A 20,934-nucleotide genomic window follows, 5' to 3' on the forward strand; every position below is an offset into this window, starting at 1 on the left:
AGGGAATTAGATCCCACCTGCTGCAGCTAAGAGTTCATATGCCACGACTGAAGATCCCACATGCCGTAATGAAGATGGAAGATTCCAAGTGCTGCAACGAAGACCTGGTGCAGCCAAATAAATAAATGTTTAAACAAGAAAAGATAAAAGAAAACGTTCAAAAAAAAAAAAAAAGAATGTTGAAAGGGTTGTCTACTGCAGTAGGAGGAAGAAGGATCAATGGGATATATTTGAGGAGAGTTTCATGGAAATTGACTTAATCATTCTCACTTTTCTAAGTTGACTGAAAAGTAGAAGCTGGTAACAGGATGTTTTTGTTGGTTGATCAATTGATTTGTTTTTGGATAGATGTCTATTAGATGATTGTACACATGAGCCTGGTTATCTTAAGAGAGGTTTGGTTTGGGAACACATGTAAGAATTAAAGATTTTAAAATTTAATAAAAAAAAAAAAAGAGAGGTTTGAGCTGGAGCTTATGAGTTGAGGGTTACATATACATACAGATGAACCCAAAATGTGATTGTGCTTATTCACTCACTGAGGAAAGGATACAGGATAGCAAGAGCATACTGAGGAGAACTATGGAGTTCAGGTCAGTTCAGTCGCTCAGTCGTGTCCGACTCTTTGTGACCCCATGGACTGCAGCATGCCAAGCTTCCCTGTCCATCACCAACTCCTGGAGCTTGCTCAAACTCCTGTCCACCGAGTTGGTGATGCCATTCAACCATCTCATCCTCTGTCATCCCCTTCTCCTCCTGCCTTCAATCTTTCCCAGTATCAGGGTCTTTTCTAATGAGTCAATTCTTCCCATCAGGTGGCCAAAATATTGGAGTTTCAGCATCAGTTCTTCCAATGAATACTCAGGGTTATTTTCCTTTATGATTGATTGGTTTGATCTCCTTGCAGTCTTCTCCAACATCACAGTTCAAAAGCATCAATTCTTCAGTGCTCAGCTTTCTTTATGGTCCAACTCTCACATCTATACATGACTACTGGAAAAACCATAGCTTTGACTAGACAGACATTTGTTGACAAAGTAATGTCGCTGCTTTTGAATATGCTGTCTAGGTTTGTCATAGCTTTTCTTCCAAGGAGCAAGCTTCTGTTAATTTCATGGCTGCAGTCACAGTCTGCAGTGATTTTGGTGCCCAAGAAAAGAAAATCTTTCTCTGCTTTTTAATAGGCTATCTAAGTTTGTCATAGCTTTTTTTGCAATCAAAGATGCAAAGCTTCTTTTAATTTCATGGCTGCAGTCACCATCTGCAATAATTCTTGCCTGGAGAAATCCCCATGGACAGAGGAGTCTGGCAGGCTGCAGTCCATGTGGTCAGAGTCGGACACAGCTGAAGCAACTTAGCATGAATGCATACAACATAGTAATTCAATGTTTTTTATATATTGAGAAATGGTCAGCACAGATCTAGTTAACAGGTATCACCACACATGGTTATAATTTTTTTTTTCTTGCGGTGAAAACTTTTAAGATCTACCTATACGCTACTGTATTATTAACCACAGTTACCCTGCTGTGCATTACAATGCTCTGACTCATTTATTGTATAACTGGAAATTTGTATTTTTGGAATACCTTCACTATTTTGCCCAAATGCCACCCTTTGCCTCTGGCAACCAAAAATCTATTCTCTATATCAATGAGTGTGTTTGTTTTCAGATTCCATATATAAGTGAAAAAAATCATACAGTATTTGTCTTTCTTTGATGTTTTTCACTTAGTAAAGGGGCTTCCTTCGTAGCTCAGTCAGTAAAGAATCCATCTGCAATGCAGGAGGCCCACGTTCTATTCCTGGTTCAGAAAGATCCCCTAGAAAAGGAAATGACAACTCCATTATTCTTGTCTGGGAAATCCCATGGACAGAGGAGCCTGGCCGGCTACAGTCCATGGGGTTGCAAGAGTCAGACATGACTGAGCAACTAAACCACCTCTACTAATATCCTCAAAATCCATCCACATTGTTTCAAATGGCAAGATTTCTTTCCTCTTTTTATGGCTAAACAATGTTATATTGTGCATATGAATACTACACTTTATTCATTCATCCGTCCATAGACACATACATCTTGGCTATTGTAAATAACATTGCAGAGAACATAAGATTGTTCTTTTTGACAAGCTTCTGTTTTTTTGAGTTAGTGCTTTCATTTCCTACGGATAAACACCCAGAAGTGGAATTGTGGGACTATATGATAGTTCTATTTTTAATTTTTTGAGGAAATTCCATACTGTTTTCCATACTGGCTATATTAACTTATGTTCCTACCAACAGTGTACAAGGGTTCCTCTTGCTCCATATCCTTGCCAATGCTTGTCATTTCTTGTCTTTTTGATGATAACTAGTATGCCTGTGAGGTTGTAACTCATTGTGGGTTTGACTTACATTTTACCTGATGTTTGGTGATGTTCAGCATGTTCTGTTGTACCTGTTGACCATCGGTTTATCTTCCTTGGAAATATGTCTGTTCAGATCCTCTGCCCATTTGTTAGTTGGATTATCTTTTTATTGATTCATTCAGATTTTAATTTGAATTAGTTAAAATTAAAACCTGCTCTGTTCAGATTTTCTGTTTCTTTGTATTTGTAAATGGTATGTTTCTAGGAAATTATCCATTTCTTTTAGGTTGTCCAATTTGTTACATATTTGTTTCTCATAGTCTTTAATGGTTCTTTGTATTTTGTGTATTAAGTACAATATCTCTGTTTCATTTCTGATTTTATTTATTTGTTGTTTTGTTGGTGAGTCTAGTTAAGGGCTTTTCAGTTTTGTCTGTCCTTTCAAAAAACCAGCTCTTAGTTTCTTTGATTTTTTCTATCATCTTTTTAGTCTCTCAATCATTTATTTCCACTCTGATATTTGTTATTTGGGAAGATCCCCTGGAAGAGGGCATGGCAATCCACTCCAATACTCTCGCCTGGAGAATCCCGTGGATAGAGGAGCTTGGTGGGCTACAGTCCATATAGGGTCTCAAAGAGTCAGACATGACTGAAGTGACAGCACCACCACATTTGTTATTACCTTCCTCCTGCTAACTTTAGGCTTCGTTTGTTCTTCTTTTCTAGTTCTTTAAGGTGTGAAGTTAGGTAGTTGTTTTTAAGATCTTATTTTGTGATGTACCTCTTAGAATTACTTTTGTCTTGTTATATCTGTTGTGCTGTTGCTGCGTCTGTTGTATTTGTGTTGTGTTGTGCTTCCATTTTCTTTTTCTCAAAGCATTTTGTTGGTTTCTTCTCTGACCCATTGGTTGGTCAGTAGCATGATGTTTAATCTCCACATAGCTGTGAATTTCCCAGTTTTCTTCTTGTAATTAATTTCTAGTTTCATACTAGAAAAGATGTGGTTGGAAAAGGTGGGTGCTATGATTTCAATCTTCTTGAATTCATTAAAATATTTTTTGTGACTTAACATGATCTATTCTGGAGAATACTCCATGTAGAAAAATGTGTATTCTGCTGCTTTCGGATGGAATGTTCTGTATGTGTCTAAGTCCATTTTATTTAAGGTGTTTTTCAAGACCAATGAGATTCCCTGGTAGCTCAGCTGGTAAAGAGTCCGCCTGCATGCAGGAGAACCCGGTTCGATGCCTGGGTTGGGAAGATCCGCTGGAGAAGAGATAGGTTACCCACTCCAGTATTCTTGCCTGGAGAATTCCATGGACATAGGAGACTGGCAGGCTACAGTTTATGGGTTGCAGAGTCAGACACGACTGAGCGACTTTCACAAGATCAATGTTTTCTTATCGCTTTTCTGTCTGGAAGATCTATTTATTGAAGAAAGTGGGGTATTAAAGTCTCCTATTGAGTGCTCTTCTATACACTGGCCTTGGGATTGCTGAGTCCATGAAAGCCCTTTAAGAACTGTTTCAGACAGTAAAGAATCTGCCTGAAATGCAGGAGACCTGGTTTGGAGCCCTGGGTCAGGAACATCCCTTGGAGAAGGGAATGGAAACTCACTCCAGTATTCTTGCCTGGAGAATCCTATGGACAGAGGAGCCTGGCAGGCCAGAATTGATGGGGTCACAAAGAGTCAGACATGACTGAATGACTAAAACTTTCACTTTCTCAGTTTGCTATATAACCTTGTGGGCCTCATGGATGCAATCCCTGCTGGCTTTCAAAACTGTGTTTGGGGAACTTCTCTCTGATCTGCAGGTCTTAAAAGTTGGAATGCCAGATGATGCAGGGTGCAAACCCTTGCCTCCTCAGGGAAAATCTTCAGAATGTGAGTTCTCTCCAAGTTGTGGGTCACTGCACTGGCTGGGTTTTATGGCAAGACTGTGTCTCAGCCTCTCTTATCCATTCTCATTTGCCATATATGTGGGAATTCCTCAGCTAGTTGCCCCACCACCACCCCCTGTGCAAGAAAACTGTTCTATATGTAGCTGTAAATTTTCTGTGTCCCTAGGAAGGAGTGAGTTTAGAATCCTCCTATATCACCATCTTAACTGGAACTCTGTGTTTGGTCTCTTTGCATCAGCAAAGCCCAGCATAAAGTAGGCACTTAATCAATGCTTGTTGAATGAATGAATACATAACGGTGTTTCTAATTAAAATGTGGAGTAACTGTTGACCGGTCTTGTGAAATTGCAAGTTCATGTTTTTTCTATCAGTAATTTCTTGATGTGGAGTAAAAAGTTTAATTTGGAAATTAATTTTGTTTTTCACCTAAGCCCAGGATATACGGACAAAGTTTGGGAGCTCTTGAGAGAAATATTGCCCGAGTTTAAGCTGTCAGCTGAGTCCAGCTCTGAAAGCAAAATAACTGACATAGATGCCAAATTAAAAGAACAAGGAAAAGAAGTGAAGGATGGGAAAGAAGTGAAAGATGGCAAGGAATTCAAGCCTGAAAATTCAACAACAGCACTAAAATTGCCTGAGAAAAGTGAAAGGGCTCTAAAGGGTAAGATAATTATATCACAATATTATTCAGTATGAATATTGTATGTAAATGCTTTATAATCATTGCTGAATTTAACGACTGTTTATAAGCATTGTCATTTATTATGTGTTGTGAAAACAGTCATTCAAATTTCTCTATTTCCTGGATATTACAGCTTGCAGTGGTGTTTATGTTAATTATTTCACTATATTTTGCTCTCCTTGTAATCAAAGGTAATTATATATTTTAATGATATTAAATTAATATAGTATTAGTATAGAGAAAAAGACATTAAGTTTTCAGTTTCCCTTCATTAAACACATCTTTCTTATATGTCATATGTAGAGTGGAATGGGCCAAAATACCAAGCCTGAAAAGTGGTCCTATTTCAAAAAATGTGAAATGGACACAGATGAGACAGTGATTTGCAGGTTGTTTATTATAAGGTGAAAGTTAAAATCTAGAAATTATATTTTTGAAGTTATTTTACAAAGTGTAGAAGTGTTTCTCTTAAAGTGAGAAATATATTTAATAAGTGGTCATTTTATGCTTTCTAAAATATTTCATATAGCCGTACATATGAACAATAATGCTTGCAAGTAGAGTTGAATATACTAGAAAATACTAAATTTTTTGTATAACTGTGATAACATCTCTAATGGTCTTTCAGATATTTATGCTTTATAAGATATTGATGTTTTGTTCTTATTTAGATCTTGCACATCAGCATTTCCAATCATATACTGCCCTGAAATAACTACTGTAAATGTTCCTCAAAGATAAGCAAAAAAAATTAAGTATGTGTGATATCTGCCCCATCATAGATCCCTCTTAAAATAATCTAATGTGCATTAGTTTATAAAAGAAAGCAAAAATGAAAAAATAGCCAGGTTAAATTTGTTTTACCCAGTGTATCCTAAATTAATTTGAACCTGGAATCTCTTTCTCGTGTATCACAAATTAACATCTGTCTATCCTCCATCTATCTGGGTTTCCCAGGCAGGTCAGTGGTAAAGAATCCACTTGTAATGCAGAAGACACAGGTTCAATCCCTGGGAAGATAGAACCTGTGTCAATCGGGTTGGGAAGATCACCCAAAGAAGGAAATGGCAACTCATTCCAGTATTCTTGCCTAGGAAATCCCATGGACAGAGGAGCCTGGTGGGCTGCAGTTCATGGGGTTGCTAAGAGTTTGACATGACTTAGCAACTTAACACGGAGAAGGCAATGGCACCCCACTCCAGTACTCTTGCCTGGAAAATCCCATGGGCGGAGGAGCCTGGTAGGCTGCAGTCCATGGGGTCGCTGGGAGTTGGACACTACTCAGTGACTTCACTTTCACTTTTCACTTTCATGCATTGGAGAAGGAAATGAGAAGCCACTCCAGTGTTCTTGCCTGGAGAATCCCAGGGACGGCGGAGCCTGGTGGGCTGTCGTCTATGGGGTCTCACAGAGTTGGACACGACTGAAGCAACTTAGCAGCAGCAGCAGCAACAGCAGCAGCAACTTAACAGCAGCAGCATCCATCCATCCAATTAACCGTTCATTCAATGTTCCTGGGCTTCCCTGGTGGCTCAGTCGGTAAAGGTCTGCCTGCAATGCTGGAGACTTGGGTTCAAACCCTGGGTCAGAAATATCCCCTGGAGAAGGCAGTGGCAAACCACTCCAGTATTCTTGCCTAGAGAATTTCATGGACAGAGGAGCCTGGCAGGCTACAGTCCATGGAGTCACAAAGATCAATGTACTACTTGCTGAGAATACCCATAACGTGTTCCAGGAATTAGCAGTAACCTGAACAAAATCAGATGTGGATCTCACCTCTTAGAGCTTAGGTAATGTGAGAAGGACTGACATTAATTTTAAAAATCATAAATACATACTAAGACATGAGTCTTGAAGGGAAATACAGGAAACTATAAGTCATTCACATGGGAGACCTAGTCTGGGGCACCAGGGAAGAATTCCTTAAGGAATTTTGAGCTGTGTTCACAAAAATTAGAAGGATATCTGGGGGAAGATGATGGACTGTGGAGGGAAGAGAATTCTAGGTAGAAGAGAGAGCTTATATAAATATTATGAGGCAGCAGCAGAAATGACAGTGACTTGGAAGACCTGGTAGATGTTCTCAGCTGGAAGAGAGGATGTGAGGAAGAAAGTGGCTTAAAAAGAACCTGAAGAAGTAGGTAGGAGAGTGATCATATCAAAACTTCTAGGTCATGCTAAGATATTTGATCTTTACCAAAGAGCCGTTGACAGCTAATAAAGAGTTTAGAGTTGAATCATGATCGATTTCACATTTTGAAAAGGATAGTCTGGTTCTCTGGAAAAAAAATAATTTGGAAGGCAGGTGGAGGTGGAAGGTCAGTGGCATGAGAAGCCACAGAAAAAAACAATTTGATGACTGTTGTATCAGCTCATGTTAGAGATGACAGTCGCTTGGAGTAGGTTAATAGGATTCTCACAGTGGAGAAGCAGATACAGTAAATTATTGAGAGATACTTATGAAGTAAAAAATAGTAGGATGTGGCAAAGATAATTTGTAGAATTCTTACTTGCATAACTGGATAGATGGTAGTATGTTTAATGGGTAATGAAAAAAAGGAATGGCTTTATGAGGAGAGATCACAAAATGATTTAGAGCATACTGAATTTGAGGTGCCTTTAAGAAATCAAGTGTACTTTTCATGTCAGGAGTTCCAGGCTGTTGATATACCCTTGGGAATCATTGACAAACGCATGCTATATTAAATGATGAATGATATTCCCAATGAGATGGTGTAGAGTGAGAAGATTAGGAACCTTAAGACTAAGCCTGAAAGAAGCTAAATATCTGAGAGCTGGTACAAAATAACGAGCTGGCAAACAAGGTTAAAGAATGGCCAGGAAAATAGGAAGATCAGCAGAGCAGGTCACTGTTGAAAATCAAAGGAAAAGAATGTTTCAAGAATCGGAGAGATTGTCTGTTCCAGATAGTGCTGAGAGTTGAAATATGATGGGAGTTCAAATTTCTCTGTTAGATTTTATGATACAGATCATGATTATTTAAAATAGGGCAGAAGCTTGCAGAACTAGAGGAAGATTGTCTCCAGTAGGACGTAGGACTCAGCTGCTAATTGTATTCAGAGGGGTTGGCCAGATGGGTGAAATGAAACAACAGGGGAACAATAAATTTATTCATGTATTGGCAAAAACACATTTTGGTACACATTTTTGCATACTTTCCAAATTTCTATGTGACGTAGTGTGTTTTTCCTATTTACAGATTTTATTATATATTATTTTAAGTTACGGGTTTTGAATAGGCGTTTAGTGAAAGTGAAAGTATTAGTCTCTCAGTTGTCTCTGACTCTTTGCAACCCCGTGGACTGTAGCTCACCAGGCTCCCCTGTCTATGGGATTTCCCAGGCAAGAATGCTGGAATGGGTTGCCATTCCCTTCTCCAGGGGCTCTTCTGGACTCAGGATTAAACCCAGGCATCTTGTATTGCAGGCAGATTCTTTACTGTCAGAGCCACCAGGGAAGCCTATTTTAAAAATCATACATGAAGTCATATATTATTACCTGTAACTAGTTTTAGGTCAAAACCACAAAATAAAATTCTGATTGTCTATTTTTATACTTGTTTCCAAATTAAATTTTCATCCTACACTTATAGTTATCTTTGCCTTTGTATCTAACATAGATGTTAAATCTACTATAAAGCTAGAAGCCAAGATAGTTTTATTTTAGAGGCTGAGAAACAGCACATGATGTTAATATTATAGTTTTTTGATATATACAAATTTTTTAAAACACAACCTGATCAATACTGATTATAGATTTAGCAAATGACAAAAGAATGAATGGCAGAAATCTGAAATTTCTGTTTTAGAACTGGAAGGGATTTATTAGGAAATAAAAAATCTCAGGGGATTTTTTAAGGTGAAGGAAAACATGTTTGACAGAAATATAAATATGGATGGAAATTCAAGTGGCAGATGGTTCTGGGTACTGGGTTTACTATGCACATCTTGTTGACAATAAGATGTTGCTGTGGATGTTGGTTGGTGGCCAGTCTCCACCAGAAGATATTCTAGAGGAAGAAAGCTGAATTTCTTGAAATGCAGACCCCAAATAAAGAAAATCTAAGAGGGCTCCACATTTAGGACTCAACTTTAAATACATTTTTTCTTGATTTTTTTTTCTTTTCAAAATAAGCCTAGCCTGACACTATGATTTTATACAGATAAATTATATTCACCTGATTACATTTAGCGTAAAATTATTTGTAGTCATTAATGACATGTCTTTCACAATATATGTCGATTTTCAAAGCTTTTTGTTTTGTTTTGATGTTACTAATTCGAGGTGAGTAGTGTTTGGGGAAGTTTGTGGTTATTTTTCTTTTTACACTTAAATAATACTATTGTTTTAGCTTTCTTTTTCAACACTAATTGAGTAAGCAATATAGACTGAGATTTTGTAGTTAAAGGATTTTATTGTATTTTTTAACATGTCAGACAAAGCAGATGCAAAAGACCTTGGAAAGAAGAGGAGCAAAGATGGAGAGAAGGAAAGAGAAAAGGAAAAATTCAAATGGTCAATACATGGTTCAAGACCCTCATCAGATGTACAATATTCTCTACAGTCTCTGTCAGAATGTAAGCTCTCAGTCTCCTAGAATAATAGTTATTGTACACATTTCCTAAAATGCTGGAGAACATTGGAGCACAGAAATATATTTCCTGTTCAGATATATCTAAATGAGCTTTTCAGAGTTGCCCATAATTGTTAAGCTCTCAGATGGTTGTGCATAATGAAGCAAGATCTTACATATGAGACAGAAGCCAAAATTATCAAAGTACTTATGGTACAACAGTCACAAAAGTGTTTACATGAATGAAGATACATACTAATATATATTATTATAGTGTATATAACTTAGTTTACATTATAAAATATAAGTATATTTACAGAAATATTAGATTAGATATTGATATATATTAGTATATGTCCTCTTCTATATAGGTTCTATATATATATGTATATATAAAATCTTTTCTAAAAAACTTTATAGTCCTAACATTGAGTCATCTATCTTGGTGCTTCCAGAATGCATAATTCTCAGTTCACTCCTCTTTACATGAAAACATGTCCATTTACGCCCAGTATTATGCTTTATCATTTTTTTTCATTTTGTCTTCTTTCTGAATACATTGCTGTGTTTTTTTTTGTGAGAACAGCTTCATAGCTATGGCTTTGCATTTTTGCAGAAAGATATTTGGTGGTTTGGTAAAGAAAATACAAACACTAGTCATTTTTTTGTATTTTTAATTTCATATTAAACATTTTTTTCTTATATTGATATCTTAAGTAATCTTTTTTGATAGTTGATGACATAACATCCCCCAATTTACTGAAAATTATTTATATTTGTGAGATTGCAAAACCGTTTCTTGAATTTCTTTGTAAAAATGAAGGTAATAATGCCTTTTTCTCTACCAAACTCATAGTTAAGGTCAACCTCAAGAAACAGTATGTAGTTCAAAGTTTGGACTGTGGACTAAAATTGCCTGGGTTCAGATCTCTGCTCCATGAAAAATATGTATTGGAGAAGGAAAAAATTTCCCTCTAGTCTCTCCAGGTTCTTCTAGCTGGTATAAGAATCAAATTGATATGAGGCATATTCACAGAAGAAAAAAATGATAATCATTATGTATTACTACGTATGGGACCTTATAAGAAAAATAAGACCCAAAGAGATGTTAGGTGATTGAGGCTTATCTACCATGTGAGAGAAGGAGAAAGGGGGTAGGGGTTGTGACTTCAAATGGGAGGAAAACAATTCACTGGAGTTGGGAAAACAAATGTTTACAAAACAAATATTTGCTCTGCCAGGCAGAGACAGTGGAATACAGAGAGGACTCTGGTCTCCAGGCCATGCTGAGTGCCCCCCAAACACACCTGGCCCACATTCTTTATAGTCTCTTTGGTGACAGTACTCTGCCTGGACCAGGCCTTTAAATTCTTTTAGACAGTTATGAGGGGTGGTAAGTTCTTAAAAAGCATCAGGCTAAAATAATCCTCATGCCAAGGAGATACATTTTGGGATGACAAATTTTGCTCCCGTACATATACAAATTTTCTTTTTAAATGTGAAAACATATTTTTATAAGTTTGGCATATTTCACATCTTATGGCTCACATCTAATTTACGTAATGTGGCTTTAAAGATATTATTCTTCAATAAACATTATTTAGTGCAGTTATATATAACTGCTTAAACTTTAAAGGAATAAAACAAAACTTTTCAATTAAAAATAAAAACAAGAAGAAAATAAATTCTGTTGTTTTGACCAGAATCTTTAAAGGACAAAAACACCATGAATCAAATGTAGTAATTTCAGAGATATTAGGGAATAAATATTGATTCTCAGAAGCAAATCTACAAGCATTATACATTTCAAACTAAGTTACCTTCTTAGTTTCCCTTTCTCATGAGAGGATTAATTTGTGTTTTTTTTTTCTCCTTGAAATGACATAGAAACTCCCAAACTTCTTTAAATTCAAATGAAAGATTCTATGAAAGTTAAGTTACATAGGCTAATAGCCAGAGTGAGTTTATGTAATAACTTTTTTACATTGAAATAAAATGATTCCTTAATGAAGTATATGGTACTATTATGAAAGTAAAACTAATGAGACATTCTATACTATAGATGTACATTTGAGAGTTAACATTTTTTAAATGCATGTCAAGTCGTTTACCTATTTTTCATCAGCAAAGATAAGGTCATTAAGAAATTTGAATGGTCTACCATGACCTGCCAGACCCATTTTGGCTAGAATTCCTATGACACAATATATGTTTGGATTTACAGGTTCTTCAGCAATACAGTCCCCTCAGATGGTAGTATATGCAACCTTCACACCTCTCTATTTGTTTGAAAAGAAGATATTTTTATTAGAGAAGATGGTAAGCACTCAAGGCCAAGAAACTTGGTATAATTTATGGTGTTTGTGTGTGTCTGTGGTCCTTTGTTGTAGAAAAGTGTTGTTTTTTTTTCGTTACCAAGTCATGTCTGACTCTTTGCAACCCCATGGAATGAAGCAAGCCAGTCCTCCACTATCTCCTAGAGTTTGCTCATTCATGTCCATTGAGTCTGAGATGCCATCCAATCATCTTATCCTCTGCTATCCCCTTCTTTTGCCTTCAGTGTTTCCCAGCATCAGGTTCTTTGCAGTTAATTGGTCTTCACATCAGGTGGCCAAAGTATTAGAGCTTCAGCTTCAGCATCAGTCCATCCAATGAATTTTCAGGGTTGATTTCCTTTAAGATTGACTAGTTTGATCTCCTTGCTGTCCAAGGGACTCTCAAGAGTCTTCTCCAGCTCCACAATCCAAAAGCATCGGTTCTTCAGCACTCAGCCTTCCTTATGGTCCACCTCTCACATTCATACATGATTACAGGAAAAAACATAGTTTTGACTATAATGCACCTTTGTCAGCAAAGTGATGTCTCTGCTTTTTAATACACTGTCCAGATCTGTCATAGCTTTCTTTCCACCGAGCAAGCATTTTTTAATTTCATGGCCACAGTCACAGTCTGCAGTGATTTTGGTGGCCAAAAAAGGAAAATCTGTCCCTGCTCCCACTTTTTCCCATTCTATTTGTCATGAAGTGATGGGACCAGATGCCATGATCTTTAGTTTTAAGTGTTGAGATTCAAGTCAGATTTTTCACTCTCCTCTTTCACCCTCATCAAGGAGCCCCTCTTCGCTTTCTGCCATTAGAATAGTATCATCTGCATATATGAGGTTGTTGAAATTTCTCCCAGCAATCTTGATTTCAGCTTGTGATTCATCCAGCCTGGCATTTTGCATGACGTACTCTCATATAAGTTAAATAAACAGGGTGACAGTAGATAGCCTTGTCTACTCGTTTCCCAATCTTGAACCAGTCTGTTGTTCCATGTCCAGTTCTAAGTGTTGCTTCTTGACCTTCATACAGATTTCTCTGGAGACAGGTAAGGTGGTCTGATACTCCCATCTCTTTAGGAATTTTCCAAAGTTTGTCAACACCCTTTTGCAACAATGAAAGTAGAAAATATACCATTATTCAATTACAATTTTATTCTTGAATTTCAGTCTTGTCTCTGTAATTAAACACTTCGGTACAGGGACTCAGTACAGGCAAAGTTTTCTTAATGCTGTTCTGTGCTTAGTCCCTCAGTTGTGTCCCATTCTGAGACCAACCCCATGGACTATAGCCCACCAGGCTTCTCTGTCCATGGGGCTTTTCCAGGGAAGAATACTGGGGTGGGTTGCCATGGCCTTTTCCAGGGGATCTTCCCAACCCAGGGATCCAACCCAGGTCTCCCACAATGCAGGCAGATTCTTTACCAGCTGAGCTACTGGGGAAGCCCAGATGATTGCAATAGTTTAATCTAAAAGAAAAAAAAAAAAGATGTAGTTTTATATAGTTTATCAGTTCTCTTCATTGTAAACAAAGGGCATCAAATCATGTGTTTCAGTGAGAATTGTGTAAATCATGTCTAAGTAACAGTACATCACTTTTCTATAAACATACTTTCTTAACCTAAGACAAATTAAATGAATTCATATCTAGTAAACCACTGCTATGAATGCCTTAAAATAATACACACAAAAATGTTAATTGCTCTTTTCTTAGAAAGTTAACAACTTATAGAAAATTTAGAAAATATGGACAAAGGGGTTTAAAATTTAAATATTTGTAATATAAATGCTTAGTCATAGGCACTGTTAACATTTTGGCCTATGTACTTTGCTTTATTTTTTTTTTCTTCTCTGCATATTTCCTACATGTATATGTGTATAAACTTTTTACTCAGGGAAATTCTATTTTACTTTCTGTTTTGAAATGAGCTTTTTCACTTGACACTGTATCACTAACATTTTCCTGTGATGTTAAACATTTGACAACATAATATTTAATAGTTACATGAGATGTGTGGATTTGCCATAATTTTTATGTTATTTTTGGGTTTTGGACATAAAAAATCATTCTTTTCTCCTTCCCTTTTAAAGGGTAAAGCTCACTAAATTACTCTTCAATCTATTTAGACAAACATCTTATTGCATTTGTTTTGATCCCTAACCCTCTAGGGGGAATTTTAAACATCCAACACTTTATTGCTAGAATTCCATGTGTCTGAAATCGTGTGAACTCCGGGAGTTGGTGATGGACAGGGAGGCCTGGCGTGCTGCGATTCATGGGGTCACAAAGAGTCGGACACAACTGAGCGACTGAATTGACTGAAATCATTACATTACAGTATAAGAAAACAGTAATAAATAATCTGATTAATTAGAAACAGCTTACTATTTAAAAATTGAATGGAAATTTGGTTGAAATGTAAATACACCAATTGTATGATTATTGCACTTATATTTGCCTTCTGGGTGATTTGACCAAGGAGCTTAAATGTTATCATTTCTTCTTCCTTTTCTTTCCTTCTTCCTGCCTCCACTTTCTCCTTCCCTTTTTTAGATAGGAAACATTCCTTACTGCAAAAGTCTGCAATGTAAGAAGGGTAATATTGTCAAGACAATAGGACAAAATGTGCTATTATGAATATAGAGAAAAGGGCAGTTCTTCTGTTTTTATTTAAAAGTTATTCAAGTTTAGTCATGGCTAAATTCAAGTGTGCTTCTCAGGGTCCCCCCTCAACTTAAGTCTCTTTTTAGGATGGCTGCATCAGCCCTGATTTTATTTTTTCTTAATCTTACTACATGATATTGGCCATTGCCTTAGCTATTCCAGAGATATTAAACGCTCTAATACTGCGGACTGCAAAAGACCATGAGCCATGCTTTGCGGAGTGTTCCATGGGAAGTACTTAAATACTTTTTAAAATTAAAACACAAAAAGATAAGATTGACATCATAATTACACAAAAAAGAAGGCACATAAAGATTTACTTGAACTTTTGTCTTTCTGACTGAAAAACCGGTAAACAAAATTTTTTTAATTTAAAAGCCCCCCCAAAAAAGCACATGTTTATTCATTAATTCAACAGATGTTAATTAATTATTCTTTGCTAAACAGCTAGCTGGAATCTGAGGAAGACACCATGTTGAGCATGATTAATAAGGACTTTCCCCACAAAGTTTAGAGTTGATGAGAAAAGCAGGCAAGCAAGCAGTAATAAAGTTAGAATATTAGCATAATAGAAGTTGCTTGGAATATGGTAGATGTAGCATTTAAATAAAGTGCATTGACTGAGTAACCAAATAAATGAATTAATGAAGGAGTGAAAAAATGTATATGGAACACATAGCAGGGACACATCTTTCTGTCTAGTGGGTGACTAGGGAAATCACTGCAGGTGGTGACTGCAGCCATGAAATTATAAATCGTTTGCTCCTTGGAAGAAAAGCTATGACAAACCTAGGCAACATATTAAAAAGCAGAGACGTTACTTTGTTGACAAACGTTCGTCTAGTCAAAGCTATCATTTTTCCAGTAGTCATGTATGGATGTGAGAGGTGGATCATAAAGAAAGCTGAGCACCAAAGAATTGATGCTTTTGAACTGTGGTGTTGGAGAAGACTGCAAGGAGATCAAACCAATCAATCCTAAAGGAAAACAACCCTGAATATTCATCGGAAGGACTGATGCTGACACTGAAACTCCAGTCCTTTGGCCACCTGATGCGAAGAACTGACTCACTGGAAAAGACCCTGATGCTGGGAAAGATTGAAGGCAGGAGGAGAGGGGGACAACAGAGGATGAGATGGATGGATGACATCACAGACTCTATGGACACGGGTTTGAGCAAGCTCCCGAAGTTGGTGATGGACAAGGAAGCCTGGTGTGCTGCAGTCCATGGGGTTGCAGAGTCAGACACAACTGAGCAAGTGAACTGAACTGAGGGAAGTCTTCCCAAAGGAAAAAAAAGAAAATTGTTGAAGCAGTGGCTTTAAAGTTAGCCTGGAAAGTAGGGAAAAGCGTATGCGTAAAGCAGAAGGAAGCTTATGTTGCAAAGTTTGGAGGCGGAGGATAACCCACTGGGTTCCAGGGACTACTGGAGTTTGAACAGACTGCAAAAGGAGAAGTTTTAGAGGCAGTCTGAGGTGTGGGGGGGAGCCTGGACATGCAGAGTGTTATAAATCCTCACTGTGGGGGTTGAAATGTCTTACAGGGTCCAGTGGTTCAGGAATTGGCCCAGTGTCTGTAACAGTAATGAGATGAGCTTCCAAGCTGTAATGAACTGCCTCCAACATTACAGTCTCCTGCTGTTTCTTTTACGTTACCTATTAGGATAAGCAGGGTCTCTTGGTGGAGATCAGAATATAAAGATGATATCATGTTTTGAAGACAAATCTACAGAAGAAAATTCTTTCTAATGGAATTTTATTAAATGGAGTACATAGCAAAAAATTCTAGCCCCAAAGACAAGAAGACCAACATGTAAAATAAAATCAACACTTTACCTTTATGTGAGGAATTGGTAAAGAATGCAAGAAAACAAAGCAAAACATGGAAAGAAACTGTTTCACAAATTACTCTACCTTATCCCCCCATCTTGTTACTTCTGGGTCTTCTAAATTTTAGTTTTATTTGTTTATTCATTATTTCCTTTTTATTTAAATGGGTTCACTGGGAGTTCTAAAAAAGCCTCCTCTTCCTTCTCAAACCCTTACTTTTAGACTATCTGAGGGGGACTGAGTAAGGGAGTGAAAGGGTGTTATGGGCAAGGAAACTTCTGGTTTGTCTTACACTTGGGCTTCCTTGGGGACTCAGTGGTAAAGAATCTGCCTGGCAGTACAGGAGATGCGGGTTCAATCCCTGGGTCAGGAAGATTCCCCTGGAAAAGGAAATGGCAACCCATTCCAGTACTCTTGCCTGGAAAATCCCATGGACAGAGGAACCTGGCAGATTACAGTCCATGGGGTTGCAAAAAGCCAGATACTACTTAGTCATTAAACAACAACAAAAACATGAATTATTCAAAAATATTTCCTGAAGAGGCCTATTAAGTATTTCACTAGAATGTTTCACTATTTTAAATTACTCTCTGTCCCTAATTCTAATATAAGGAAATCTGGAACCCTTGAACGAAGTTTCTCAATATCAAACTATGACAATTATTAAGCATTACTTTACCTTATTCAGAAGTATTGTGTAGTATGTTGGAAATAAAGTGAAGTATGAGAAACTGGCTTACATACTTTCAGTCCAGTTCAGTTCAGTCACTCAGTCGTGTCCGACTCTTTGCGACCCCATGAATCGCAGCACGCCAGGCCTCCCTGTCCATCACCAACTCCCAGAGTTCACTCAGACTCACGTCCATTGAGTCAGTGATGCCATCCAGCCATCTCATTCTCTGTCGTCCCCTTCTCCTCCTGCCCCCAACCCCTCCCAGCATCAGAGTCTTTTCCACATCCTTTCCACATCAAGCTAATACTTTTGTGAATTATTTAAATAATAAAATAGATGAAAATACCATACATAATTATCTAATACTATTTCTTACATCTTCTGAATGCCTTGAATAGTTTTGTTTTCTGGTGTTCCACTGTTCAAAAGAGAAAGCAAGTGGATTACAATTTTGATTGCAATTATAAGAAGGAACTGAGATATATAGAGCAAATGTATGAACTATTCAGAAATTATTCAACTTATAAATACTACTTAGGGCTTTCCCAGTGGCTTAGTGGGTAAAGAATCTGCCTGCAATGCAGGAGATACAAGAGATGCCAGTTCAATCCTTGGGTCAGGAAGATCCCCTGGAGGGGGAAAATGGCAACCAACTCCAGTATTCTTGCCTGGGAAATTCAATGGACAAAGGAGGCTGCCAGGCTACAGTTCAAAGGCTCGCAAGGAGTTGACCTTGAATTATGAAAGCATAATTTCAGAGGTTTCTGAACTTTTTCAATGAATTGCCAACATATAGATAGGATAAAAGGGGCATGACCATTTCCTCTCCTTAAATTAGTGCTTTAAAAAAAAATTTAAAACATTGAAGCGACTTTTCTCTTTATTCCATATATTCATAAAGCTTTTAAATGACTCTACTGAACTTAATAAGGAAAAGGAAATGGCACCCCACTCCAGTACTCTTGCCTGGAAAATCCCATGGACAGAGGAGCCTGGTAGGCTGCAGTCCATGGGGTCGCTAAGAGTCGCACACGACTGAGCGACTTCACTTTCACTTTTCACTTTCATGCACTGGAGAAGGAAATGGCAACCCACTCCAGTGTTCTTGCCTGGAGAATCCCAGGGACGGGGGAGCCTGGTGGGCTGTCGTCTATGGGGTCGCACAGAGTCGGACACAACTGCAGCAACTTAGCAGCAGTAGCAGAACTTAAAAATACATGTTCTAGCTGAGGCAGTAATTTCCAATAGGCTAGCAGGTGAGCTTCTGATCCTAATTCAAATTACTACTTTGTAAATTTTCATTTTCAAACATTGCTATTTGCATAGAAATCAATGATATAAAACCACTAGGAAGAAAAACAGTTATTGGCAAAACTGACTCTAATGCAGTTAATGTTTTATTTTATTTTAAATGTGTCAGCGTTTAGACCATAATATCAGAATTTGACTACAGGGTATGTTACTTTAACCTTCACATACCTTTTGATTTCTTGTGGCGTCTTTCAGCCATCAGTCAGTAGCTGAATTTCTACAATGACTTGAATTTCTTCCAATGACTTGATTTGGATTTGCCTGGACCATCTGCCCTTCTGTGAATGCCTCCTTTGTCAGGAGTGATCATGGGGATTTTGTGTAGGGAAGCCTGAGGACATAAACTGTAGACAAGGCAACTGCTTACCTCACGGACCCAACACACTAAGGGCAGTGGGGTTTTTTGAAAACTATCGAGCAATTGCTGGTGCTTAAAAAAAAAGAAAAACTGACAAAGACTTTATATGTTAAGTACTTGTATCAAATCTTTAACCTTTAAAGAAAGTGTTAGTAGCTCAGTTGTGTCCAACTCTTTGTGACCCCATATGGACTGTTCAGCCCACCAGGCTCCTCTGTCTATAGAGTTTTCCAGGCAAGAATACTGGAATGGGTAGCCTTTCCCTTCTCCAGGGGATCTTCCCCACCCAGGGATCAAACCTGGATCTCCTACACTGCAGGCAGATTCTTTACCATCTGAGACTCCAGGGAAGCCCAACAAAAATAATAGTTGATTAATTTTGGACCAAAACTGATATTCTGAGACTTTTGTGATGTCATAGAATCTTAAAATCTTACAACTGAAAAGTGACTTCTAGCTCTAGTCCCTCATTTTGTAAATAAAGAAAGGGAGCCCCACATACCCTAAAAGACTGAAAGAAATACAGAGAGTAATTGCGCTTACACTATGTGTGTGTGTTAGTAACTTAGTCATGTCGGATTCTTTGCAACCCCATGGACTGTAACCCACAAGGCTCCTCTGTCCATGGGATTCTCCAGGCAAGAATTCTGGAGTGGGTTGCCATTTCCTTCTCCAGGGCACCTTCCTGACCCAGGGATCAAAGCTGGATCTCCTGCATTGCAGGCAGATTCTCTACCATCTGAGCTTCCAGGGAGGCCCTAGTGCTTATGCTAAAGGATGCAGAAATATTACCACTATATCTCTCTCTCTAGAATAGTGGTGATAATATTTCTATAATGATGAAAAGTGTTATCTTAAATGCATAAAGCAGATACAAAAATCCTTATAACCCTGCCTTCCACTTTTTAGGCTGATTCTGCTGAGAAGCTTCGAGAATATGGGCTTTCCCATATCTGTAGCCATCCTGTGCTGGTCACAAGAACTAGATCCTGCCCCCTTATAGCACCGCCAAAACCACCTCCTGTACCTCCCTGGAAACTCTTTCGTCAAAAAAAAGAAGCTGTTATAACAGATGAAGCTCAAGGTATGGTTCATATTGTCCAAAAATCAATCAACATTTCTCTCTATGAAGTTTTAATAGTTCTATTTGTAATGGGAGAGATATATCAAAAAAGCAATCCAACATTACACTTAAAGCCTTCATCTAATTTTATGTCTGAAAGGATGACTTCTGCACATCTCAGACTCTGATTAGTTTGGTTTTCACATCTAAACTGACCAGATAAATACAGGCCATTCTTTGGGTGATGGCACTATGATTATAACTGTGATAGAAAAGTAGTTTGGAGCACATAAATAGCATATATGTTAACCCACTGGTGTGGATTTCAAACATGGGGATCATTCTGTGGTGCCCAGTAGGACATCATCTTTAATTGACTGAATTCTATTTGAAACTGCTATAGGAGTACGACTTCTGCCTGGGGTGGCTCCTGTCAATATCGTCGTGTAGCCAATGAACAGCAATTGTACATGGAAATACACAGGTTCACACAGGCTGAGAATATGCTAAGGAGTCTGTTCCCACCTGGTTCTTATTCTTGTCTTTTATTTCTGAATTCCTTATAATCGAAGTCTAATTTTTTATTCCTTTAATCATTTCTCTATGTCTTCATTTACACTCCTTCTGTGAGCACCATGTTTGAATGGAAGAGAGACCAACATGGCAAGAGAAGAGTTGAGCAAGACCATAAATGAAATATCATGAGCAGAGGGGATTAGAAAACAAAAACTAAAAATTAAAAAATTATGGCCTAACAGAATAGCTCAGTTTGTTTATGTTGATTCAAAGTAAACATATGGCCTTTCCGCAGCTAATTTACACTTGCAGCTTTTAATGAACGATGATAAAGAATTGGAGTGCTGTGGTTTATAGGTGTGTGTGTGTGTGTGTGTGTGTATATTTCCTATTCCAAAAAGCTTAAATTATCTTTTTTGTTATCTTTGTGTTCTTTTCCTTGCTTTCTCATTTTCTTCCTTTTTCTTTTCTAGTACCTCATTATCTTCTAATTGTATTGATCCAGTAACAGGTCATCACATTCTAGAGGTTATTACATTAGGCCTGTCCTTGAATGAACAATGAAGACAAAGCCACAGTGAACATACCTAGTGCCAGTTTACTAAAGGCATCCCTAAGAAGCATATAAATAAGCTTTAAGTGGTTGGTCCCATGAACCACATCTTATACT

General features: G+C 37.7%; 1 protein-coding gene across 1 annotated transcript in view; it reads left to right on the forward strand.

Annotated features, from left to right (window-relative positions):
- ADGB (androglobin) overlaps nt 1-20,934 on the forward strand; it is a 184,515-nt gene that overhangs the window by 55,339 nt on the left and 108,242 nt on the right. The window contains exons 8-11 of the mRNA XM_068985429.1: nt 4,685-4,914; nt 9,393-9,533; nt 11,754-11,848; nt 19,595-19,769. Of these exons, the coding sequence (XP_068841530.1) occupies nt 4,685-4,914; nt 9,393-9,533; nt 11,754-11,848; nt 19,595-19,769 (641 nt within the window). The remainder of the gene's footprint in view (nt 1-4,684; nt 4,915-9,392; nt 9,534-11,753; nt 11,849-19,594; nt 19,770-20,934) is intronic.

This window comes from Capricornis sumatraensis, chromosome 13 (assembly GCF_032405125.1).
Source record: "Capricornis sumatraensis isolate serow.1 chromosome 13, serow.2, whole genome shotgun sequence".
Classification (NCBI taxonomy): domain Eukaryota; kingdom Metazoa; phylum Chordata; class Mammalia; order Artiodactyla; family Bovidae; genus Capricornis; species Capricornis sumatraensis.